Source organism: Cuculus canorus, chromosome 24 (genome assembly GCF_017976375.1).
Source record: "Cuculus canorus isolate bCucCan1 chromosome 24, bCucCan1.pri, whole genome shotgun sequence".
NCBI lineage: Eukaryota > Metazoa > Chordata > Aves > Cuculiformes > Cuculidae > Cuculus > Cuculus canorus.
The window spans coordinates 7,684,755-7,711,346 of NC_071424.1; the positions used below are offsets into that span (position 1 = coordinate 7,684,755).

The 26,592-nt window shown below is 42.8% G+C and overlaps 1 protein-coding gene and 1 long non-coding RNA gene across 14 annotated transcripts; one reads left to right on the forward strand and one right to left on the reverse strand.

Annotated features, from left to right (window-relative positions):
• Positions 1 to 1,238: 1,238 nt before the first annotated feature.
• LOC128854412 (protein ELYS-like) lies at positions 1,239 to 26,592 on the forward strand. Of its 13 annotated transcripts, XR_008453495.1 has the most exons (14): positions 1,645 to 1,967; positions 3,890 to 4,038; positions 5,255 to 5,339; positions 5,930 to 6,080; positions 13,680 to 13,904; positions 14,476 to 14,609; positions 14,704 to 14,990; positions 15,078 to 15,259; positions 15,729 to 15,790; positions 17,889 to 17,979; positions 20,977 to 21,070; positions 22,195 to 22,296; positions 22,960 to 23,081; positions 24,155 to 24,747. XR_008453495.1 is itself a non-coding variant. In XM_054087651.1 (9 exons), exons 3-9 carry the CDS (start codon positions 14,965 to 14,967, stop codon positions 22,961 to 22,963), a joined length of 561 nt encoding a protein of 186 aa, XP_053943626.1. In that variant the 5' UTR covers positions 13,769 to 13,904; positions 14,476 to 14,609; positions 14,704 to 14,964; the 3' UTR covers positions 22,964 to 24,750. The 13 variants fall into 13 exon arrangements, 2 of the variants coding, with proteins under 2 accessions (XP_053943627.1, XP_053943626.1); XR_008453494.1 differs by having other exon boundaries at positions 1,646 to 4,038; positions 24,155 to 24,745; XR_008453496.1 differs by lacking the exon at positions 3,890 to 4,038 and having other exon boundaries at positions 1,646 to 1,967; positions 24,155 to 24,745.
• LOC128854413 (uncharacterized) lies at positions 8,337 to 13,870 on the reverse strand. The gene is made up of 3 exons (XR_008453502.1): positions 13,732 to 13,870; positions 13,433 to 13,609; positions 8,337 to 8,474 (listed from the first exon to the last, which is right to left on the reverse strand). It is a non-coding gene; the product is annotated as an uncharacterized LOC128854413 (long non-coding RNA).

A 26,592-nucleotide genomic window follows, 5' to 3' on the forward strand; every position in this document is an offset into this window, starting at 1 on the left:
TCATCTGAATCACATCAGCTATCTCCTTCCCAAGCTTCTGTGTAAGAAGCTACTTGTTAATTTATAAATCTGTCTGATTTCTCAAAGACAATTAACCTTGTCTAGCCTGCTGAGTTCAGATTCGAAAAATTCCTTTAAACTTCTCAGTAAATTTTCTGAGACTTATATGTATAAACAAGTTGATTTTATTTAGAATAATTACAATAGCTCGTGATTTAATAAGGTTTTATAGTGGCTGCAGAGAAGATACTGTTTGCGAAAATACATTGAACAATCCTATATATGATCCAACATCCAAACACGTTCAGGAACTAAAATTTAGCTTTTAGTGGGAATAAAGCTAAATGCAGGAATGGGACCTGATGCTTCCTCCTCCCCTGCACCCCCCTCTTCCTCTTGCCATGGCCTGAGCACAAGGCTTTCAACAGAGAGGAATGCACCAAAGGCATCTCAAGAAAAATACAGTTTATGAAACCTACTGCATTGAAGATCAAATTTGTATTTTTTTCCTTATGAAACCATTTACAAGAAGAATATCAGACAAAAGTCATTCTGTTATCTTGCATGATATGTATGATGCATCTCTTATGTAACAATACCATGTAAAAATGAAGGTCTCTTTTTAAATACCAGAAACACACGGCAAAATTAGGCCCCTTTCCTTCTACTTTCTGTTCCCTTCTCCTCCCCTTCCCATTCCCCTTCTTTTTCCCGTCCTTTCTGGAGCAGCCACAGCCCAGCTCAGCCCCTACTGATACAAAAAGCAGTTCCTATTACACAAAGTGGAATATTTTTTAGTTAAGCTAAAGTATAGCTCAGTTTCGTCTAAGGAATTGTGGTCTTTGAAAATTAGACAGAACATCCCTCTGAGAGCATGTTTTCTCTCTGACAGTGTTTCTCCAGACACAGTTCGTTCCTTGAAGATGCTCAGCCTTGTGCTCGGTGTGAGCTGTGCTGAACAGCGGCGGCTGCTGCTGGAACCCCCTTGGCTGAGAGTTTTCATCCATCTTAAAGCCAAGCTCAGTAGAGCTGGAGCCAGCTCCAAACTAGCACCAGTTTTGACTATTGCGAAGCTTCATAATAACATTAAAATGAGTCCTCAAAAGGAACAGAATATGCTTGAGATTTCTGGAAGAATTTGTACACCTGCACGTAAGTGAGAAATACATTCTGCCCCAGCTCTTGTCTCGCTGCACACGATTGATGGAGATCACTCCCTCCTGCTCCCCAGGCCTCAGAAAGGATGCTCACTTCCTAAAACTCTGAAAGGAATATTGTAGAGGCATTTTCATATGATGATGATGACGATGCCACATGGGGCAACACTGCTCTGGCCCGGCTTCTCTCCAGACCTCCCCTCCCACCCACCGGTAAAACGAACTCCCTCCCAGCCGAACCCCGGCCAGTCCCCACTTGTATAATCACAGAATATCATCACAGAACAGTTTGGGTTGGAAGGGACCTTAAAGATCATCTAGTTCCAACGCCCTGCCATGGGCAGGGATATCCCACTGGCTCAGGCTGCCCAAGGCCTATCCAACCTGGCCTGGAACGCCTCCAGGGATGGGGCAGCCACAGCTTCCCCGGGCAGCCCGGGACAGGGCCTCCCCACTCTCACGGTGAGGAAATCCTTCCTAGAGTCGTGCCTGCGGCCGCCCTCTCCCCTCCATCCCCAGCGTTTTTCCCGGCTGGGACACCGCTCCGGAGATCTCCGCAGGGACCTCCTGCCCTGAGCGCGCCCTCTGCGGGGCTGCCACGGCCATTTCACGCTGCCGGTGCCCGGTTAGGTCCCAGCGCCCCACCGGGAGGCGGAGCCGCTCGGGAGACAAACTCCGCGACGGAAGCGGTTCCCTCGGACCGTTTCTTGGCGACGGTGGAGCCGGAGGCGGAGGGGGTGGCGGGGAGGCGGGGAGGCGAAAGGGCTCCGGCCGTGCCCCTTCCTCGTGCCGCGAGCGGCAGGGCTCCAGGTGACTTCGGGCAGGCGTGCGGGGCGGCATCCGGAGCGTCCCCCTCGCCTCTGCCCGCAGCCGAGTCGGGGCGAGGCTCCGCGTCCCCGCGAGAGGCAGCGGCACTCCGGGCTGCTCCGCCGAGGGGGGGTCGGGGGCAGTGCTGCCACTGCCCTCGCGCTGGCGCTGAGGGGGAATGGGCTGAAGCTCCGCCTGGGGAGGTTCAGGCTGGATATCAGGAAAAAATTCTTCACGGGAAGAGTCATCGGGCACTGGAACAGCTGCGCAGGGAGGGGGGCGAGCAGACACATACACATACAAATACACACACATACATGAACATGGAAACAAACCCACATGTACATACATACTCATGCCTGGAGAAGAGGAGACGTTATTGCTCTCTACAACTACCTGAAAGGAGGTTGTGGAGAGGAGGGAGCTGGGCTCTTCTCCCAAGTGACAGAGGACAGGACAGGAGGGAATGGCCTCAAGCTCCGTAAGGGGAGGTTCAGGATGGATATCAGAAAAAAATTCTTCACAGTAAGAGTCATCGGGCACTGGAACAGCTGCCCAGGGAGGTGGTTGAGTCACCTTCCGTGGAGGTGTTTAAGGAACGGGTGGATGAAGTGCTTAGGGACATGGTTTAAGGGAGTGTTAGGAATGGTTGGACTCGATGATCCAGTGGGTCCTTTCCAACCTGGTGATTATTCTATGATTCTATGATCCCTCGGGCTGAGCTTGTGCGGAGCCGCGGCCCCCACGCTCCCCCTTGCCCACCGCAGGGCCTCGTCAGCACATGGCTTAAACTTCGGAGGGCTGCAGCTGGTTTCAAGCGCTGGTGACTCTCAAAGGCTTTCATGGGAAACTCGATGACTTTTTTTAGGGGAAGAGTGGCAAGAAACCTGCCCGGAGGAGAAGGACGTGGGGGTGTTGATTGGCTGCACGCAAGGGGGCCCTGGTACAGGGCTCTCAATTTTTTTTCAGAAGGAAGTGTGTTAATGTAAAGAGAGCTTTTTTCAGGGACTGAAATTTTGAGTATATTCTTGGAATGTTTGGAAATCCTCTTCTGAAATAACTGTGAAGTCCAAGATGGATTAAGTAAACCACCTTTTCCCCAATTAACTGTTTTCTTCATTGTGCCTATGGATTAGGCAATTGTAGACAGCGTTCTTTTTGGAGTTTTGTCGAGTGGTTAGGATGTGATAGAGCTGATTTTTATAAGACAGTTTGTTCTATCGGTAGCCTTCAGTGAAACCAGGAAATGTGTGTATGTTGATGCAATAGGGTTCAGAAATTATTTTTCAGAACCCCTTGCTGCAATTTGGCTGTACATAGAAAGGATGAAGCACGTTAGTAGTGTGAGAATATTTTTATTATGTGTCCAGGATGAAATTAATGAGATGGGAAAAATCAATAGCTGATCTGTGCCTGGAAATAAATTCTTACATACATTTTGGCCTTGACCAAACTAGGAGATTGACCCATTCCAAGGCAAAGATGCACATGAATGAAATTTTCCTGGAGCGCTTGGAGGTGAGAATAAGGGACATGTAAAGCTCTAAGCAGCAGGAAAATTAAGAGGTGATTTTAAATCTGCCAAAGAGAGCAATCTCGCTTGAAATATTTGACCAAATTGAGATAGGGATTCAGTTCAGCAAGTCTGCAGTGACTCACAAACTATTGGATGGCTAAATAGACAGTAGAGGAATAATTAGGTGGCAAGAATAGATTGTGAAGGTACCAGCAAAGTTCAGAAGTCTGGAAGAAAAATGCTTTCATGTATTCCAAGTAAAGAAAAAAGAAACTACTTCTCTTTGGCACATTTTAAATGTATTCAGAAGATATGCAGCCTTTTCAGTTCAGCATTGGAGTAGGCTGCAACAGTAGGAACAATCTGTTGCCTGGTGTCTGAAGCAATCACGTATGTGTCTCTTCCTCAGGCAGAGAAGGGCATAATCCCAGGTTATTGCATTTGATGGGCAGTAATTCCCTATTTCCTTGATCTGGGGCTGCATAAGAAGTCGCTTCCTTCACTCACTTCTTCGAGATGGAAGCATGACCTTCTGTACTTTGAGGATAAGCATGTCAGGTACTCTTTCTCAGGAGATGCTTCTACCCTTCTACAAGGGCCTACGATTAGGGTTAGTAGGCTCACCTTTTTTCTTCTTTCTTTTTCCTTTTTTTTTCTTCTTAAACCTTTAGGCACCACTGCCAGCTTGAAGGAAAAAGGATTCTCTACACCGTTACTTTTCAAGAGCCAGAAAATGATCGTCAGAATTGTTGCTACTTGTGGGCTATTATGTCGGGGGGGGGGGGGGGGGGGGGGGGGGAGGTGACTCAAAACTTACAACGAGCCATTGAATTGTCTTTGTTTTTTTCAATGTATTTGTTCACATTCAGTTGATATGTGTATCTTTGCTTTGTTTATTTGGCTGTGCAGGAGATTCTCACAGATATAGAAGCTGTTAAGCATACGTTACAATTTTTACAGGATTTAACAGAAGCGAGGAGGGACCTACTAGTTCCTACCTTCTAAAATAAGGCAAAACAACTCTGACTATATTTTTGTGCTTGCATTTTTAAATTATTTCCTTTGCTTCTTGATGGCTGCTTCAGGATTGGTTTGATATTCACACAGCAGTATTAAAATACCATTTAAAGTCGTTGAGGATGCAGATCTAGAACACTAAATGTGCCATTAGAACAGCTGCTTCTAAAGGAAAGAGGGGATGGTATTGGTGATTCCCTTGTGCCAGCTATTGCAGACTGTGGGGTCTTCATGAGCCAGTTCAGCTCACCTGGCCGAGAGCTATCACTGTTCAGAAGAAAAGTCAACAGTTTCCTGCTGGGCTAATGAATCAAATCAACATGTGAAAGGATCCAGTGTCAGGGGGACTGGAACTTTGTTGGCAAGAGTGGGGGAGAACTCACTCTGTCAGAGTCAGCAAGCTCTTTAACCAGCTCAGCTGTTCCTAGAGTGGCAGTCTTTTTAAGTGTGACTTTAAAGCAGTTTTGATTGAGAACTCTTCACTGTGAAGAACTATTTCCAACAATTTTTAGTCCATACAACGTATTAAAGCTTTCTGATTGTATGGTCAGCATTTACCCCTGAAGCTGTTTGTGTCAAAGTTTCCTCCTATATGGTTTAATGGCTAAAGGTGACCAGTTATCCTGTTTTGGAAGTGGTGTGTTTCTTTTCAGGAAGAGCATACTTTTAAGAAAACTTCAGTCTAGACATAATAAAATGATAATGAGGACTAAAAAGCAGCTTTGTAATCAAATTTCATCATTTATACCTTTTTCAGTGAAGGTGGTATTTTGAGCTTAGATCTGGTGCGGTTGACATTTGGTGATCAAAAACGTTTGGCATCAGAACAAGTCATGTATGAGGTAAGAGGTGCATGTATGTGAAAAGGTGAAAATAATAAGTTTCTTTAAGCAAGTATCAGTTAAGTTGGTAGGGGTAATGTTTACCATCAAAAGTCAGGGCAGACTTAGAAAAAACAAAAATCCTTTACTGAGTCTTCCTGGGCATGGGCTTTGTCCATGCTTACTGGAAACAGATCATACAGTTTTATTGTGTGTTCCAGCTAGATGCATCTGCAAAGAGCCCATATACATTCAATCGTGAAAAGGAAGCAGCTTTTACAAATAAAATTATTCTGGATTTGAACACCAAATTAATGGCGTGTAGGAAAAGAGGACTTTGAAGAGGTTTGTTTAACAGCAGACTTGAATAAGCTTCTGTCTGCTTCACCTTTTAATATATGGTCAAATATAGGTATTTATTCTTTTATGATCTTTGGTTTCATGTTCTTGTTTTTCTGTTGAGCTCTGTCTGTTTTCCATCAGAAAGAAGCTCATGGGAAGTGTATACAATACAATATGCATCTTATATTAGATACAAACATTCTTTCCTATTTAGGTAGAATGTATGTTTTTATCTCAAAGTAACCTTTTATCTCTTCTTTTTTTCCCAGGATTTGGAATGCTGTAAAGAAAGGTGCAGTTTAGCTATCACGGGTGGAATTCTTCCCTTGAGAGGGCAGACCAGCAATACAGAATTCCCGAGTTGTCAGACCATAGAAGGCTTTTGCGACTACATTGACAGCAAGGACAGCACTAATGAAGGTTTGTTTTGATGTTTGTGTCAGGTTATTCTAGAAGAAATGGTTTGGGAGTCTAAGCAATGAATGCTGTTCTTTTCTTAAAACTTGTAGCTGAGTCAAATCTCAAAATTAATAAATGTCAGCTGAGTTACAAATGTCAGCGTATCCAATAATTATTTGTGTGGGCTTTCTGAAAGGAGCCATGTCTCTGCTCCTAGCTTTTTTTTTTTCCTAAACTGTTCATTTAGCTAAAACTCGGTCGGCTCTTCGTGTATAGAAAACTTAACTAGCTAATAATCATGTCTTTGATTTGGCTTAGAATTAATAGAAACTGAGCAAGAAAAAGGGGCAGCGTGTCTAGAACCTGTCGCAGAGGCATTTGCTCTTCTTTATTATTCTTAGTAACTGTTGTGTTTCCTGTGTGGTAGAACAGAATTAAGCCAAAGTAGAGAGTGGTGTTTTAAAAATATCAGGTGTATCTTATTTTCTGCAAGTTTTCTTGAATATTGTTAGCCTTGGTGCCTTGACTGCTGGCCTGGGAAGCCTGTTCCAGTGCTCCAGCACCCTCTGAGAGAAGAACCTTTTCCTAATATCCAACCTAAACCTCTCCTGGCACATCTTCCTGCCGTTCCCTTGGGTCCTATTGTTAGCGTAGAGACAAACACATAACCATTCCAGGTAGGTTATATGTGGTGCTTTATTTTGAGGCCCTGGGAACCAGGGGTATTCAAACCCAAATCAGGTTCCAAGACCATCCCAGTGCGTCCACAATTTAACTCTTAAGTGTTTCGCAATCTAATGTATATTCAACAGATTACATCATTTCTTCATGCATATGTATTTGAGGAGTGTCTCTTCATTTGTGTGGACACCAGCATTTCTTTATCTTCAGTTGACTGCCCTTGGTATGCTTCTGGCCTTCACAAATGTAGACTGTGTTCAGATAAGGTTGTTAGTAAAAGCGTAGGCTCTGCTCGGATAAGGTTGTTAGTACATTCTTTCTAAGCACTCCCTAATATCATACTTGTGAAGGTTATATGTGGTTTGTGAGAAAACCGTCACTGTCTACAGAGACAGACACAAAGTCTGCACAAACTTAACTATAAAGATCAACAAAATTAAATGCTAAACACAATATCTATCAAATGCTAAATACAATATACATAACCTATAATTCTAATCTTATTTTAATTGAGCCCTAATTCTTCAGCTAAATTAACGTTTTTCCAACATTTTCCCCCTTTGAAAATACTTCATTTTCTGGAAGTATTTTCATTTACATAGCTGTTTCTTGGTAAATCGGCGGGGGTGTTGGGTGTTGTGGGTATTCTCATGTGATGGCTCCAATGATTCTGTGCGTCCAATTGCTTTTACAAACAATTTCTTTTCGGATACACAGGTATACCAGACAAATTGCAAGGAAGATAAGCAAGAGGGTGAATATTGTTTCAGCCAATGATTGAATCCAGCCAGTGAGATGAATTCCCAATCCATTAAACAGTTCCCCTATCCAATTGTGACCAATTATCTCCTTTTCTCTTCCAGCCTCCTTTTCTATTTTCCCAAGTTGTGAGATATCATATTCTATGTCTGCAGTTACATTCGGTATATGTACACAGCAATGATCAGTCTGGCCTTTGAGGTACCCACATACCCCATGTTCTTTTAATAGCAATATATCTAATGCCATTCTGTTCTGCAAGGTCATTTTTGTTGTGGCCTGAAATTGCAAATTTAGATCTCTGAATCCCTTCTTGGTTACTCTAGCTAACCTTTCAGTTTGTCCAATTAAATTATAAATCATTTCCCTATTACAATATGCAACTACCTGAGCAAAAAAAAGATTCCAATGCCCAGCCTATTTTAACCACAGTTGAAGGTTCTTGCCAAGTGTCATCTATATCTTTAACACCTTGCCTCTAGATTTCCATTTTCCCTGCAATTCCATCCATACCTGTTTGATTCCAAGTTCCTCGGGACAGCGTTTCTGAACTTGCAAAACAGAGTGGCATTTTGTCCAGTGACATATTTCATCACTTCCTTTTTCTGTGGAACCTCTACAAAAGTGATAACAGTTAGGAGTGTCAAGGACCAGATTGCAATTAAGGTATTATATACAAAATTTGACATCTATCTGCTTTTCAGTCTCAGTTTTGTTGGTCCAAGAGCTTCTACTTCCCAATTTCTAGGAACCTTTTTCACTCGGGTATAATGAATCCAAGAGTCTATTCCTTCTACTTTTACTGCAGTAAATGTTGTTAGTAGCACCAAGTACGGTCCATTCCACCGTTCCTTCAGTGGTTCTTCATTCCAATCTCGAACGTAGACCTGGTCTCCTGGCTCAATTTGGTGTACTGGATTTTCTAATGATAATGGACGATTCCAGATCAGGGCACTTTGTAGCTGCGTCAGAGTTCTACTGAGAGACAGTACATAGTTATATACATCTTGATTCCCTTTGATATGTACATTTGGATTTGGTTGCGGCGCCTCATATGGTTTCCCATAAAGGATTTCATAAGGGCTTACTGTCATCCCACTCCTTGGCTTAATTCTTATCCTTAGGAGTGCTATTGGTAACACTTGTGGCCATTGAATTTTAGCCTCCTGACATATTTTACTGATTTGCTGCTTAATTGTCTGATTCATCTTTTCTACTTGTCCGCTTGACTGTGGTTTCCACAGTGTGTGGAGGTTCCAAGAGATTCCTAACATCTTGCTTACCTCTTGAACTATAGCTGCTACGAAGTGTGGTCCCCTATCTGACGATAGGCCTAGGGGTACCCCAAACCTTGGAATAATCTCTCGCAGCAGCCATTTCACTGTTTCCTTAGCTTTGTTGGTGCGACAAGGAAAGGCTTCCAGCCACCCAGAAAGTGTCAACCCTGACTAACAAATACCTGTATCCTTGACTTTTAGGTAATTCTACAAAATCAATCTGCCAATAATCACCCGGTTCCATACCTACTTTGATATGTCCCATTTCTATTCTTTTTCTAACCACCGGATTGTTCTTCAAACAGATTTCACATTTCGAATTTATTGACTTTGCCATTGTTAACATCTGTGTCGAGATTATGCTGCGCTTTAAATACGCCACTAAAGCTTCTGCTCCCCAGTGACATTTCTGATGTTCTGTCTGTAAAACTGTCCGCATGATGGTAGATGGTACAATCACTTGTCCAGTTGCAGTTAGGTACCATCCATCTGAACCCAACTGGACCTTCATTAGTCTAGCTAATTTCTCATCTTCCTCCAAGTACTTCGGCTTCTGCGTTAAATAATTTTGTAAAGGGCTTACCTTCGTGGGTATTAAGGCCATCATATTTGATACCTGTCGTGCAATCCGTCGAGCTGTCCAGTCCGCCAACGTGTTCCCTTCAGCTATTTTGGAATCTCCTCCTTGATGTGCCTTACAGTGCATGATCGCCACCTGTTTGGGTAACTGTACAGCAGTTATCAAATTCAGAATTTCTTTTTGGTATTTTATATTCGTACCTTGCGAAGATAGGAGTCCTCGTTCTTTCCATAGTGCTCCATGTGTATGAACCACTCCAAATGCATATTTTGAGTCCGTCCATATATTTACTCGTTGATCCCTGCTCAATTCCAAGGCTCTCGTGAGAGCTATTATTTCTGCTTGCTGTGCTGAAGTTCCCACAGGAAGAGCCTCTGCTTTTATTACCCTATTTTGTGTGGTTACCGCATACCCAGCATATCGTGTCCCGTTTTCTACATAACTACTTCCATCTGTAAAAAGTTCTTGATCAGGCTGTTCAAGTGGGGTGTCTTTCAGGTCAGCCCTTGTTGCATGAGTGTGTTCAATAACTTCCACACAATCATGTTCCAAAGAGCCGTCTTCCACAGGTGCTCCTAAGAAAGCTGCTGGATTTAACAGATTAGTTGTTTTTAAGCTTACATCATCTTGTTCGGTCAGTACTGCCTGGAATTTCATCATCCTGCTAGGGGAAAGCCAATGCCCCCCTTTTTGTTCTAAGACAGTTAATACCATATGAGGTACATATACCTCAATACGCTTTCCCAAAGTAAATTTTCTGGCTTCTTGTATCAAAATCACTGTCGCTGCTACCGCTCTCAAACATGATGGCCAGCCAGCACTCACAGGGTCTAACTGTTTAGAAAAATATCCTACTGGTCGTTTCCAGCTTCCCAACTTCTGCGTTAAGACCCCTAGTGCCAGCCGTTGCCTTTCATGGACAAACAACTGGAAGTCCTTAGTGAAATCCGGCAGGCCTAATGCTGGTGCCTTAGTCAGGGCTTCTTTTAATTTCTTAAAGGCCTCCCTCTGAGGTCCTTCCCAGATGAAAGTTGGTGACTTCTGTGCCTCATATAGAGGTTTTGCTATGAGCCCATAATCCAATATCCACAACCTACACCAGCCTGCCATTCCCAAAAATGTCCTTAATTCATGTAAGTTTTGAGGCTCTGGAATCGCACAGATTGCTCTAATACGATCCATTCCTAGTCGTCGTTGTCCCTGTGTTATTTCACAACCCAAATATAATACAGTTGTGCAGGCAATTTGAGCTTTCTCTTTCGAGGCTTTGTACCCATTAAGGCCTAATTGGTTTAAAATTTCAATTGTCACTTGGATACATACTGATTTGTGTTCTGTTGCAATTAAAATATCATCCACATATTGTAGCAGAAGATATTGTGATCGCGGTACCTGAACTTTCTCCTGCATTGTCCATGATTCCAATTCTTTTGCCAGCTGGTTCCCAAAAAGCGTTGGACTGTTCTTGAATCCCTGTGGAAGCCTTGTCCATGTCAACTGCATTTTTCGTCCATTGTGAGGGTTCTCCCATTCAAAAGCGAAGAATTTCCTACTATCTTTGTCAAGGGGAATACAGAAGGCGGCATCTTTTAAATCAATTACTGTAAACCATTTGTATTTCTCCTTCACAGATGTTAACAATGTGTATGGGTTAGCTACTACCGGATGTATATCTTTCGTGATTTCATTAATAGCCCTTAAATCCTGTACCAATCTATATTCTCCATTTGGTTTCTTTACTGGAAAAATTGGGGTATTATATTCTGATTCACATTCTTCTAATATTCCAAACTTTAAGAACTTTTCAATAATTTTCACTATTCCGTATCGGGCCTCTAATTTTATGGGATATTGTTTTATCCATACTGGTTTCGTTCCTTCCTTCAATTCTACTACTACCGGTTGAGCCATTTTCGATTTCCCTGGTATATCAGTTTCCCATACTGTAGGGATCACTGCCTCTTCTACCTCTCTGGGTACTTGAACTTTTGGATTTTCCTTCAACACTAGTATCTGTCCTGATTTTGATTCTGGAACTTGCATAATTAATTCTCCATTCTCAAAGACAATTCTTGCATTTAATTTAGATAATAAATCCCGTCCCAACAGGGAGATTGGACAATCAGGCATATACAAGAATTCATGCCATATTTCCTTTCCTTCAAATCGTAGTTCCAGGGGTTGCATGAATGGCCGGGTTTCCTCTTTCCCTGTGGCTCCCACTATTGTGGTTGTCCTTTTCCCTATCTGTCCACATAAATCATTTAAAACTGAGTATGTTGCACCAGTATCTATTAAAAATTGCACTTCTTCCCCCTCTAGCTTTACTTTCACTAGGGGTTCATCTTTTCCCGATTCTAGTCAGCTCTGATTCCCATACTCTCCCAAAACCATTGGCTTGGCCACCTCGGTGTTTCCGAATGGCATTCCTGGCTGCAAATTCTGCCTCATTCTGTACGGGCACGCATTCTTCCAGTGTCCTTCCTGCTTGCAATATGCACATTGGGTAATACCCAATTTATTCAACATTGATCCTAACTCATTAGACAAGTAATTAAATCCAACCCCCCTTCCTCGTCCACGTATCGAGCCTCTTCCTCTACCTTGACCTCCAGGATTGTGCTGGCCTCTGCCCTGCATCACCGCCAGCAGATGTCGCTGTTGTCTTTGAGAACTCTCCCTCTCGCGATTATTGTACACTTTCCAAGCAGTCTCTAATAGTCTATCCAGATTACGCAGCTCCGCGCCCTCCAGTTTCTGCAGTTTCTTTCTAATATCATCCTGCGACTGCCCTAAGAAAATCAGGGCCAGCTGCACCTTAGCTTTCTCTGTTTCTACGTCTAAATCTGTGTATTTCCTCGCCACCTCTTTAAGCCGCTCCAAAAATGCAGACGGGGATTCTGTTTTGTCTTGCCTGACATTATACAGTTTTGACCAATTGATTGTTTTTGGCATAGCATTTTGTACTCCAACAACTATCCACTCCTGGTATCTCCTCAGATTTTCCATTCCTCTTGCAGTATTATAATCCCACATGGGATCTTCAGTCGGAAAATTCTGATCAACTGTCCCTTTGACAATCCCCTGCCTAATATCTTCTCTAACTCGCTCGCGGGCAGTTCTCAACACCATTTCCTTCTCTGTAGAGTCCATTAGGGTGTCTAGTAATACCTGTATATCATCCCAATCAGGATTCTGGGTTTTCAGAATCATCTTTACAACTCGTGCCACTTTACTCGGGTTCTCCCGATAAGTTCCAGCAGATTGTTTCCAGAGCATCAGATCTCCTGGAGTGAAAGGTACTTTAACATATACGGGTCCTTTTGCCCCAACCCCCTGCCGAAGTGGTGCTAATATAGCACTGGGTGCCTGCTGTTTAACTTGAATATCCCGTTGCCGTGTTCGGTGGGATATTGGGGTAGTGGAATACTCCTGTTCCTCTATTTCTACCTCATCCTCCCCATCACCTTTTACTCCAATATCTCTGGGGGCTGGTGGGGCCGACGGAGCCACTAATAAATCAAAATCATCATCTTCCTTATGCTGCAAAGCATTTTCCACTGCCAGACATTTCATACATTTCTGCTCAGTCACACATCCCTTACACTGCTCATCCGATTTTGTACTAACAACCATTATCCCACACGCCTTCTTCCATTCCTCTTTCCCTCTTAAAATAAAAAACAGTTCTACATATGGTATCTCATCCCATTTGCCCTCGCGCTTACAAAATAGCATCAATTGTAAGATGGTATTATAGTCTAAAGTTCCATTTTCTGGCCAACGAACCTGATCCTCTAAATTATACTGTGTCCACCATACATTACAATACTCAACCAATTTCCTTTTTTGCATTTCTTGCCCAAACTGCCCCTCTTTCCAATGCATCAGAATACACCCTAACGGTGATGACTTGGGTATCGGCGGCATTTTATAACAGTCCAGACCAGCACCAAACAACAAACTAAACAAAATTCCACGTAACGAATAATACAGATTACCGAAAAATACAAGATCAGAATACAGTTGCCAAACCTGCAAAACGAATAATACAGATTACGAATAATACAGATTACCGAAAATGCAGAACAGATCACTGATGCTGAACCTGCAGAGCTTTCGCTTTCTTTCTGACGGCGCCTAGGCTTTCCTCTGGAGCTCCCTAGCCCAACCAAGCGTAGCTTTCGCCGTGTCTAACAGGCAGGCTTTTACCAGACCAGAAAATATGGTACCTTTCCGATTGGGCACAAGACCTGAAAAATTTGGTACAATTCCTAATTAGGCACAAGACCTGTAGATAAATTTAGTACTATTCCTAATTAGGCACAAGACCTGACAAAGTTGGTACCGTTCCGGATAAAGCACCGTGTCTTACCAATATCCCTGGTCCGTCGGGGGCAGCGGAGGTCGGTTGCGGTCGATGGCTCCCCAAGAAACACTCGGTGCCAGCTGGAGCGAGATCGATGCGAGCCGCCTCAGCAATGCCCGCGAGGTCCCACCTGGGTCGCCAGAACTGTTAGCATAGAGACAAACATATAACCATTCCAGGTAGGTTATATGTGGTGCTTTATTTTAAGGCCCCGGGAACCAGGGGTATTCAAACCCAAATCAGGTTCCAAGACGATCCCAGTGCGTCCGCAATTTAACCCTTAAGTGTTTTGCAATCTAATGTATATTCAACAGATTACATCATTTCTTCATGCATATGTATTTGAGGAGTGTCTCATCATTTGTGTGGACACCAGCATTTCTTTATCTTCAGTTGACTGCCCTTGGTATGCTTCTGGCCTTCACAAATGTAGACTGTGTTCAGATAAGGTTGTTAGTAAAAGCGTAGGCTCTGCTCAGATAAGGTTGTTAGTACATTCTTTCTAAGCACTCCCTAATATCATACTTGTGAAGGTTATATGTGGTTTGTGAGAAAACCGTCACTGTCTACAGAGACAGACACAAAGTCTGCACAAACTTAACTATAAAGATCAACAAAATTAAATGCTAAACACAATATCTATCAAATGCTAAATACAATATACATAACCTATAATTCTAATCTTATTTTAATTGAGCCCTAATTCTTCAGCTAAATTAACGTTTTTCCAACACTATCATCGGTCACCAGAGAGAAGAGATCAACACCTGCTCCCTCTCCTTCCCTTGTGAGGAAGCAGTAAACTGCTGTGATATCCCCCCTAGCCTCCTCTTCTCCAGGCTGAACAGACCAAGTGAGCAAGAGGCTTGCTTGCAGCGTCAAAGGTGAGTTAGGAGGGGACATCTCACTCTGGGGAGCTGGGAGGGTTCCCATCTTAAAGATGTTTGCCAGTGTTTGTGGTTTCTTTTCCTTTTCTAGCAGAACACCCACTGCTGCAGCACCAGTGAGAGGGAACAGCTCGATGACCACAGCTCCTCCCAGCCCACCATAGGTAGCGGAGAGCATGGGCACAGAGCCAGAGGGGTGCTGTCCCATCTACCTGGGAGGAGGCAAGCTTTGTTATGCCATGCCTCCACCAAATTTACTACTTATGTATCCTGCAGTGGGCTGACCACAAGCCCGAGTGTCCCCTCTGCAAGAGCAGGATTGTGTCCATCTTGCACTCAGTGTGGGCAGAAGATGACTATGTGGAGCATGCTGATAAGGTAGATTTTTATTAAGCTGTTTTCACTGTCCCTACAAATAATTCATTTTAATGTTGACATTTAAGTTATGCACTTGTTTTCATTAAGGATGGAAGAATTCCTTCCTGATTGCCATTATTTTGCATTGTGGTCACTGGATATTGTAACAAGCATGGCTTCTCCAAACCGCATTTTGGATATTCTGGCACACGAGTGGAGTCTAACCTATGGAGCTTCTCCTTCTCACCTACCATCTGACCAGACTCTTAATGCAAGTGGCTATGATTTCGGTAGGCATTTCACTGCTTTTAGTAGTCAGAAGCTTGAATTGAGGTCACGTGCCATTTCTTGGTTCTCTTATTTAATGTTTGTCACTCAAAATGGCCAACCAAACCAAAACACTCTGAAACTCCACAAACCCAGCCTTGATGATGTTGTACTAACAAGGTATTTAATATTGTGAAACATACCTAATGGTCCACTGTGGTTTGGGATTTGATGCTTTTGTAATGTAACCTGTTAAGTAGTGATGGCAATATAGTGACTTTGAACTTGAAGCTCAAAGTACAGCACCTCGGTAGCACTAGAGATAAGACTTCTATACACAGTAATTATTTTTAAAACAGTTTGTAAGTCATCTGATGAAGACAGTAAGTACCCAGTTATATCTTTCCAGTTACTGCTATTTGAAAATTGTACACTGATCATGACATAACTCTGAGAGCACAGAGTGTTGTCCAGCATTCATTGTTTCTGCAGATGGTGTGTGCTTGCTGAGCTCTGGAGTTGTTCATACAGGTTGCACCAGTTTCCAGAAGGAGGTAAGCTTTTACTGTCTCTTTATTGAGAATGTCAAGAGATGTACCTTGGATAAGTTTTCTATTGCACTGCTTTCGGTATCAGAAACCATTTTATGCTTATCCAGCCCATCTCCACACATAACTTCAATTGTATCCTGCCAGTTTCATGCCAATAGTAATGTTTTATGTCCACTATTAGGAAAGCTGTTACATCTTCATTACCCATCTGTTGAACTACCTGCACAGTCATGAGTTACGGTTTGGATCCCTAATAAACTTGAAAAAGGAGGACAGAATGTAGAAAATGAAAAATCATGTAAATGTTTGAGAAGAAATGGATTTTTTTTCTCCCAAATTTGGCCAAAATTATAACTTCTGAGCCACTGCACAGACTGTCACAACTAGTTTTGCATAAAATTTCAGCTCACTACCTGTTTCCAACATCCATCAGCTTTTGCAAAAACAAGCACTGAAAGGATCTTCCAAAGTGTCATTTAAAGCTGTGTGCTAGTTTAGCTGATATAGAATGCATTTTGTGTCAGTGTTCAGGGAAAAAGAAAGGCCAATGTATTGACAGAGAGACCAGAAAATACTTAACTGAGCATTGCAAGGGCTGATAGTTTACAGGTTGGCTTTTTGTCAACTGTAACTGTTAGTTTGCTGCCGTCTTTAAGACTCTTTGTAGTAAAGCTTAATTAATTGCTACCCTAAAGCGTATGCAAGTTTTGCATCCACTGAAGTGAACATTTATATTATTTCTGTTGGTGGTTATCCACAAGTTTAGTGATTGAATAATTATGATGTTTTAATCTGTAGTTTTTTATTAATGCTTCAGACCTTTTTTTAAAGAAATCTTGTCCTTCAATAAGAGAAGCCATTCATGGTAGCTAAAAGAGGTGTTCTTGTTCACTGTCCCCAAGACTGGTTGATGTCCAGCTATCCAGCTTGAGTCAGATGAGTGCATTTCAGGTAATCAAGGGGAAAATACGTCCATCTTGTCTGGCAGGACTCTAGAAGCTACAGGACATGATGATCTAATTTTCGTAATATCGGCGTGTTACATTGAAATGCAGGTGTTGACTTTCACTAGCAGAAGTAAGAGTATCCTTAGATCCAATCTATAGAGCTTGACTGGGAACAGTTAGTAGATCTGCCTTTAGAGACCCATCTACTCATGCTGTGCTGCATATACTAGGAAAGAAACGTGCAGTTGGTGCTGATCATACACAGCCTTCATCACCATCAGTTTCTCAAAGCATTAGGCTCGGTGCAATAAGTGATGGAGAGGAGTGTCCCTCAAATGCGAACTATTGCAAACATCAGCTTGCAGCACTAGACATGATCGTTTACTTCCAAGGAAGAGGGCTGTAGTAAACAATGGCTGTTGTCAGCTCTACCTGACAATTTCATCACTGCTTCCTCTCATTTTCCTTTCATCATTAGGCTTTTCTGCATCCTCTCCAAGCAGATCTTCCCCTCTGTAGCTGCTGCTTTGAGCCACAGTAGCCCAATTTACTCCTCTTAGATTTCTGTCTTGGGGCTGCAACACCTTTGTCCCATGACACCCACTCCCTTCTATCTGCTTTATCCCACCATAGTGCCTTTACCCTCCCCCTCCCCCGCATTTGCAGTGCGCCAGCCATTCTCTCTCATTGCAAGAGTTTCATGAGAGATAGAGCCTTTGTGATGAGCTGCCCATCTTCACCCAGGCAGGATCTAAGCTAAATGGTCAGCTAGTTATCATACGGTAGGGCACTTAGTAGGAAGAGGGGAGCAGTCTTCCCACTGCCCTCATCTTCCTGTCTTCCAGGTTCTTCACCAGATTTCTGGAAGTGTGTTAGGGCAAATAACACTTCTGCACAGTGTTGTAGCTAAAAATGAATTGCCTGGCAAGACGCCCTAGTCCCTAGGCTGGTTATTTTGCAAGCCTGGTGTTGACTCTTAACATTCAAATTAGGTGTTCTGGTATCAGCTCAAGTTCTGAAATAACTTGGGAAATCAAGACTTTTTTTAGTTACCTTTGCAAATTGTGACGATATCATTCAGAGACTTGTACTGTTGATGGTTCAGATATTGAAAGTATTGAATGTTCTCGTTTTATTTTGTCTGTTCTGCCTAGGAGGTGCAGTTAGAGGAGATATTGTCTGTGTCTGTCCGGATGGGTTCTTTAGAACTTCTGACTGAATGCATTAAGCATTGGAAATCTGAAAGTAAGACTTCTGAGGTTGTTTTTCTGGTTTGTATTTTGTGTTTTAAGTTTTTGATTCATTTCTTTTTTATCCTCTTCTTTTAAAGAACAGTCAAATTCTGCAGAAAATTTACTGTTTGTTCATGAGTGTGCATGGAACAAAGTGCTCTATGCAAAAGATGATTTTGACCAAATACATGAGTACTAGTGTAGTCATTCTGCAAATGGAAGATCATTCTTTCTGTTTGACCTCATTCAGCAATCTGCTGGTATATATTGCTCGCATTTACTTTGAAGCTCTGAAATTGCTCTTTAGGCTCATGGTTTAATCTCTTCTTGAAAAGGTGTTCCACTGTTTCAGGGCTCTTGCAACTTCATTAACCCACAAATGTTACATTGTCTTCAGCACTGCCAGTGTCTCTTCAGCAACCTTAACACTCACAGTCTTAAACTGTTTTCGCAGAGAAGCACAAAAACTTACTGAAAAAGGTTTGTCTGATAGAATTATAGAATCACTAGGTTGGAAAAGACCTCTTAGATCATCAAGTCCAACCGTTCCTATCTGCCACTAAACCATGTCCCTGAGCACCTCTTCTACCCATCTTTTAAATCCCTCCAGGGATGGTGACTCCACTCCCTCCCTGGGCAGCCTCTGCCAGGGCCCCATGACCCTTTCTGTGAAAAATTTTCTTCTGATGTCCAGCCTGAACCTCCCCTGGCAGAACTCGAGGCCATTCCCCCTTGTCCTGTCCCCCGTCACTTGGGAGGAGAGGCCAGCGCCATCCTCTCTACAACCTGCTGGCCAGCGCCAGCCTGCTCTTCTCAAGGCTGAACAACCTCAGTTCCCTCAGCCACTCCTCATGATCCTCGTTCTCCAGCCCCTTCGCCGGCTTCATTGCTCTTCTCTGGATGCGCTCCAGAGCCTCAACATTCTTCTAGTAGCAAGGAGCCCAGAACTGAACCCAGGATTCAAGGTGCAGCCTTACCAGTGCCAAGTACAGGGGCAGAATCACCTCCCTGGACCTGCTGGCCATGCCGTTTCTGATCTAATCCAAGATGCCATTGGCCTTCTTGGCCACCTGTGCACATTGCTGACTCATGTTCAGTCGCTGTTGATCAACACCCCCAGGTCCTTCTCCTCCTGGCAGCTCTCTAGGCAGACTTCCCCTAGTCTATAGCTGCACAGGGTTGTTGTGCCCCAAGTGCAGGACCCGACATTTGGCCTTGTTGAACCTCATGCCATTGGTCTCAGCCCAGCGGTCCAGCCTGTTCAGATCCCTTTGCAGAGCCTCCCTACCCTCCAGCAGACTCACACTTCCACCCAGCTTAGTGTCATCCGCAAACTTGCTAAGGGTGCATTCAATGCCTTCATCCAGATCATTGATAGAAGATATTGAACAGAACTGGAATAATAGTGTTACTAAATCTTTGGTGTGGTTTAGTAAGGTTTGGAATTATGCATGGGTTGTAGTTGTGGAAATATGAGCTTTTGCTGCAAATGATGATTGGAAGACAGTCAGATTTATCTAGGAGAAGAGGCTTAAGTCTGAAAAGTTTTAACTACCACTTAATGGTCATTGAGTTCAGGGGAGAGTTTCTGAGGGAAAGTAGGTGGAGGAGGCAACGTTTAGCAAGAAGCTGTGTAAGCAACTGGGTTGAAATTACAGCAACTCAATGTGGCCATGCTGAGAATCATTCTTTTTTGTTCTTAGCTAGTAATTGATAATTGCATGGAAATACTGTATTGGAAATACTGAAAATATGAAGGAAGTGTAAATGAGTTACTTCTAAGTTATTTAAGTTTCTATGGCTTTTTCTATTATCCATTTTTCTGGAGATACTAAGGGAAAAATATCCATTTGCTGTAGCAAAAATCTCTGCTACATGAAAAACATGTCTTATTCATGAGTGTATTTAGTAGTTCAGGCTTTAATTTTTTTATTATAACCTTTAGTGAATCTGGTTCTTTGTAGGGGTTGCTTTTTGTTTTGGTGGTGATTGTGGGTTTTTTCTTCAAATTGGAGAGTGATAGAGACTGAAAAAAGCAAAGATGGAGATTTCTACCGTGTTATTTTTATACTCTGTTTAGCTTTGTGAAGGGAGTTTTGTAAAGTGAAAGGGATTGCATAACAAAAATCATCTTATACCTTTTTTCAGGTTTTGCAGACTTGACAAATAAGCAGGTGTTAGTCATCCCCTTTTCTTTGTATGCACAAGTGGTCATCTGGTTCTGTCAATCTGGTCTGCATAAACTGTAGTGCAGTGGTAGCAAGGCAACTATACAGTGAGTGATTCCTATGAACACACTCTTGACCATGCATTTGTAAATATGTCATCAATAACAAGTCGTGTTGGTTCAGTGACCAACATGTATGCTGAAGTTCTCTTGGTGGAATTGAGATTTTACCAGTTTTTCAAATGCAGAGTGTAGAATAATGTAAGCAGTTTCTTGTCTGGACATTTCTTAGAAATAGCAGAAAGCCTCTGACTTCAAAAAGTTGTTTATGTCCATAGCTTGAAATACTTGGGATTTTAAACAAATTACTATTGCTGTTTAGCAAAGACTGGACATTTGGTTTTTACAGTAAAAGCATGATGTGTGTACTCTGAACTTTTTATTTATTGCTCAAGGAAAAAACTCATCTTGGAAATACTTGTTTATTTGGATGGAATATATTATATTTTCAGCTTTATCTTACACATGATCATGTGACGTTTGAAAAATCATTCCCTTTGAGAATTGGATATTTTTGATAGTGAACTTCAGTTTACACTGCGTGTTTTGAATCAACTGTAAAGCTGAAATGGTACTTGAGACAAGATGGAATTCAGTCTCATGTCTCACATCTCTTGTAGCAAAGACAGAAACAGGACTGGCTTCTTTCAGAATTGGAGGCTTGTCTGTGCTTCTTGATGCTTAGATTGTATCATCTTTTGTCTTTTTTTTTTTTTAGTTAACATTTTTAGCTTAAAAATGCAATATTACTTCTTTGACTTGCTTTTACTTTATTGCCTGTAGATAAGGCTATGCATTTGTCTGCTCCTTTCCACAACTATCCTCTGCTTCAGACTTGCTATACTGCTCAGCGACAGAAACTGGAGCGTTTGTCAAGGTAAGTCTACAACTCTGGTGTATTTCCACTGCAAATGCAGAAGTGGAAGTGAATGGCTTTTGTGTCAGCAGTTGTATTTGCTATGCTTAATGCATTTGCTGGCTATACTCTTGACCAGTGATGCATTTGTTGCGTTGAACACCAAGCTTACTTTCCTGTATTGAAATGTTTACCTATACCTCTGCTTAGTACCATTTGTTGGCATTGTTCTCATTTTCTAGTGTACTTAATTCCTTGGCTAGCCTGTACAATTCATTACACTCAAAAAGACCACATGATTACGACAGGATCATTCATCTCCAGTTCAGCAAAGCACAGTGTCCACAGAACAACTGTTTTGGACACGGAAGAAGGCATGTTTAAAAAAGTATAATTTCTTTTATTGACTAGTAATAGATGGCAATAACTGTTTTGGCCTAAACCTCTTGCTCACAAGTCCATTTGTGTAATTTAGTCAGTCAGAGTTACGTGTAGTGAGCACACTTGGCACTCTGCTGGCTGTTGGATGAAATTTACTTCCTAATGTAAACTGTTATAGGTGATATATGCCTTGGATTAGATGACAATAGTTTGTTTCTTCGGAAATTGTTCTGAAAAACTAAATAAAGTGCAATTGAATTTTCAAAGCCAGCCACTTAGGTTGTTTTCAGCATACCAGTACTTTCTCAAAAACAGTGTTTTAGGTATGTTCAATATTAAAACTATGATCATAGCAGCAAGATTTGAGACGAAGACTGCAAAAGTGACTTTTTGACCTAATTCATGTTCTAGCTGATGCTGAAGGTTGTACTTTGCCTGTCATGATGTTAATAGAATCTGTTTGTCTGGGAGAATAACTTATTATTTGTAATGCATTTATAAAATGTATACAGAAATTTGATTAACCTAGTAAAGTGTGAATTACTCCTTTTAAAACACTTGCTTTATTCTGTACAGCTAACTGAATATTTTTTCTGCAGATACTTAAGAATTGTTATTTACATGTCCTGTATCTAGTGTGTCATTAGTTATTCATGTAAGTTTGTTTTGACAGACATTCACCCTTACTTTAAGAAACTTTTGAATAGTTGTGTTGCAAGAGTATATGTATATATCAGAATAAGAATGGTCTCTAACTTTTACAGAAGTAGTCACTCGTCTGCCAAGGAGAGACAGATGGATAATGAAGCCATCAAGTCAAGCTGTAGTGAAGTGCCACTTTGCCTCACTGTGTTGTTATCTAACAGGTAAAGAAATATATCCCACGATTTTGACATTCAAATACTGTGAAAAGTGGAGAACAAATAATATAAATGAAATAAAGTAAATTCCCTAAATTTCCTTTAAACTTGGAATACAATACTTTAGGGCATCTTTCTCGTTATATTGTTACTAGTCCTTTACATGTCAAAAAAATTTAAGTACAGGAGCATGGTGGAGGTGTGGGGGCTGTTGCAGCAACATACCGCTACATTAAAAAACACACGTGTGGAATTCTGTCGGGAGATGAGACTGATGGAAGAATTCCCAAAGCTGCCTTTCACAGACACTGAACTAGTAAGCATGGACAAAAAAATACATCTTAATCATCTCTATGAAAAGAGAAGAGGCAAAATCATAGTAGATTTCTTACAGGACTGTTTGGAGGCCTTTTTACAGACAAGGGCTGGTGTTCAGAGCAATGAAATTCTTTCAGTCTGCCACCAGCAGAGTGCCAGCTATATCCCAGCACTACAGCAGGAGCAGTCAATGAAAGTTAGTCTTATGGTGAGTGTAAAAGTTCTGTCAAGTGCACAAAGTTCTGTTAGGTGTTACTCATCAGGTTTGATAGTCCTCAGTAAAAATCTTTCTTTGTTTTTTATACCATTCTTGGAAATACTGGTAATAACTTTCTCCACTTTCAATTACAGCTGAACCTAGAAGTGTAACAACGTCCTTCCCTATGCCAAAGCTGCTCTGTGAAGCTGTAATTTGTTACAAACCATTGTTGACTCCACTTGAAGTAGTTTGTTTGCATCTGGGGAATAAATAGGTAAGTTTTCTATCAGTCAATCTTATAATTGAGTTATTCGGATACATAGATTATGTATGATTTAGATTATTCTGTCACTCCTTCCTGTGGAATGAAGAGCACTTTGTATGTCATCTCTTGTATCTTTCATGCAACTTTATTTTCTAGCTGAGAGCAGTCGAGGTGCAAATCCACATGTAAAATTTGCATGGTGGGCGGTGTGTTGTTTTGTTTTTTTTTTTAATTTTGTCAAGTTGTAGCATGCTCTGCAACTCTACAACTTTCATTTTACTACTTTTATGATAGAAATCCATATCTAATTTTCGGAAAAAAAGCCAGATTAAATTTGGTGTTTCGTGAACTTTGTTATGAATCTGTGAAGCATTTGCTGTTTTCCCAGAACCATAGTTTTCCAGTGAATTAAACTTACAAGGTGGTTTAGGAAATTTTAGGTCCTGCATTTGAAAACTTTCATCAAGCCAGGTGTGGATAGGTAGCTTGTTTTAATAATCACATCGTTTTGTCCAACATCATTTGCAGTTGCTCTGTATATTCAGTCATCTCAGACACTGGTGTTTCAGGAAAACACAAGGGCAGGCCTGCTATTTTCTGAGCCATTTGAAAATTGCAGGTGATAACAGGATACCAAAATAAGGGCCTGCAGAGTGCCAGACGTTTTAACTTACAGCTGTACGTTCTCTTATTATTCCAGTCTTCCTTTGACTTCTCTAAAAGTACCAGGTCAAAATGGTGTGTGCTTATGGGTAGATCTGTAGGGTAAGCTTATTCGCTAATTGGAAATAGCACAGATACTTCTGTGCAATAAACTTCTTGTAATTAGTGAGCCTTTTGCTTCACACTTTTCATTCATCAGAATGATCGTGATCCTCACTTGAAGGAGGGAGCAGCTGCCAGAAACTGTATAGTAGGTCACTGTGGCAAAGTCATTCCTAGACTTCAAAGGAAGTTGGCTGTTGGCAAGAGCCAAGTTGTACCATTTGCTTTCATCAGTCTTAAGGTAAAATTTAGGGGGTGGAATATAATCGATAACTAACCATCACAAGGCTGATATATTTTCCCCTCCTGCTTTATAGTCTGAAGACCAAAGCCATTACCAACTGTAGTAAAACATGCTAAAGCAGGAAATGTGCATACAAGAGCAACTGTCATCAGTATTATATTGTCAAACATTGGAAACTCAAGTGTGGGAAAGAAGCAGAAAACCAGTTTCTCACAATATGATAGGTAAGCAGCCTTTTAACAAAAGTTAGTCTTCAGCTACATGTTTGGAGAAAGAAAAATCCATTTGAACTATGTTAGTATTTTGAGGGAAGGTACACCTGAATAAAGCTCTCTTTGGCTTTTTTGCATGTACAACATGTAACATTTAAGAATCAATACATCCTATTTGGAGAGAGAGAGGTTTTTTGCTATGATAATCTTATTCATTCAAATACATATATTTACATTATGGTAAATATGTTTACAGTATTTAAGATAGATGAAGCTAAAACTGTGATTACTATCAAGCTATGGGTGTACAGATTATTTTGACAGACTTGATTGTGTGATCAAATAGAAATCTTTTACCACTTCCAGCCCAGTATCTGTCTTGTTTCTACCTTTTTAACTTGAAAATAGGCACAACTATGAAGAGCCAAAAAGAGGCTAGTAGTTGTCTGGTTATTTCCTGCAGGTGGTGTGGTCAAATAAACTTGGCCTTCACAGCCAACAGGAGAGCTGAACTGAGTTTCCATGTCAGCAGCCTTATGGTGCCACTGGGCAGGCCCTGGAGTGGCTGAGTCCTGTATCACTAGCTCCACCTCAAGGCGGTAGTTTCTAGGAGAGGAAAAAGAGAAATTCCAATTGGCCCCCATGGGGCCCGCAAATCCAGTCCCACGCAAGGGGGATTTTGATAGCCCTGGGGTTTTGCTCCACAACCCCGCTGGCAGCTTCACAGCTACTCCACACTCCACTGACTAGGTTTGGCCACAGCACTGCTCCCACCCTGACCTGACACCCCCGGCAGGATCTCCCCACTTCCATTGTGGTGTCCTGCTGGCCCTATGGTGCGAAAAGTAGGGACGTTCCCCTTGTGATCCTCTATGGAGAACCTTTCTGCTTGCCGTCGTGGCAAGGGCAGGCTCCCTGTACAGACAGATTTCTTAGTCCAAGAAGCAGCGCAGTATGCCAGGCAGCAAGGCCTCGAGCAGCTGCTGCACGTCTGCCCTCAGGCAAAGGCAGGCTCCCGGTACAGGTATTCCTTCCCAGTTCAAGCAATGTAGTCTGTCAGGCAGAATCAGCACCAGTGGTGGCCCCACGCCGTGCATCTGCCCTTATCAACAGCCCCGCAGGGGAACACTGCGGGAGAACACTGCGCTGGGAGCCTCTGCCTGTGGGGCCCCTGAACCTGGCCCCGTTCCGGGCAACTGCCTGGCCTGGCCTGATGTAGCAGCCCCTGCCTGAGCTTACATTCCGTGTCCTTGGTCTCCAAGGTCCCCACATAGATATCCCTTCCCAGTCCAAGCTGTGCTGATGGGCAGCATTCCAGCTCTCCTGGGCATTCCCAGGAAACCAGGCAGAGAGCTGGAAAGGGGGCCTTGGTCTTGCCACAGGGGACACCTGCTTCTGACAGTGTTTCTCCCATCAGAACCATCCCATAGGCCAAGCAGCAAAGCCCATAGCCCAGATGTGTTGCCAGAGGCTCAGCCATATGCCGTGGTATCCAGGCCTGGCTTTCTCACTCAGAATCATAGAATGCTTTTAGTTGGAAGGGACCTTTACTGGTCACCCAGTCCAACCCCTTGCTCTCCAGCCTCACGGCGCTCAGCACTTCACAGGTAAGAGTGAGCTCCCAGTCCAGCCACAGCAGCACAGGCAGCCCTGGCATGGCCACCCAGACATGCCTCGGTGCCTGCTTTGCCCAGGAAGTCCCCCTCCCACCTCTGGGTCCCACCACTCATGGGATCACCTCTCCTTCCCCATCTGCCAGTCCCTGTCCAGTGCCTGCCTTGGCCCAGAGCCTGGGATCTTCACGGAAAGCCCATCCCATGCTCTCGGGAGCTCGTAGGTCCAGAGCCCGATCTTGGAACTCCCTCTGCCCCACAACCAAGGTCACTGTGCAGAGAGGAGAGACACACAGGCCCAGAACCGCCTCCCAGATTGGATCTTGTCAGCTCCAGTGCTGGAGTAGAGCCTTTCTGTGCAGGGAACCCAGCTCTGGAGCTGCTGGGAGAGACCAGGAGCCAGTGCTGACCCTGAGAGCCCCCTGCACACCCTCCTGTCCACTGCAGGGCGATGTCAGTGGGTGCCACTCTGCAAAGATGGGGGCAGTGACTTCTTTTGGCTTTTGGCCATCTTGGGGAAAGGTTCTGCCAGGGTCTGTGAGCTGGAGATCTACACCTCCACCCAGCGCTTCAACGAGTGGACCTTAGCGCAGATGGTGCTATGCTCTGCAGGAACTGCTGCTCCAGCACTGTAGGCATGGAGTGATTCTCCCACTGCCTGGATCCCTGTCTAGAGCCCAACACCA

Excerpts from the sequence above, each read along its gene's own strand:
- LOC128854412 (XM_054087651.1), top strand. The coding sequence starts at position 14,965 with ATGACTATGTGGAGCATGCTGATAAG. Across the intron at positions 15,260-15,728 it reads TGCAAGTGGCTATGATTTCG|ATGGTGTGTGCTTGCTGAGC; the intron begins GTAGGCATTTCA and ends TTGTTTCTGCAG. Across the intron at positions 21,071-22,194 it reads AAACTGGAGCGTTTGTCAAG|AAGTAGTCACTCGTCTGCCA; the intron begins GTAAGTCTACAA and ends TAACTTTTACAG.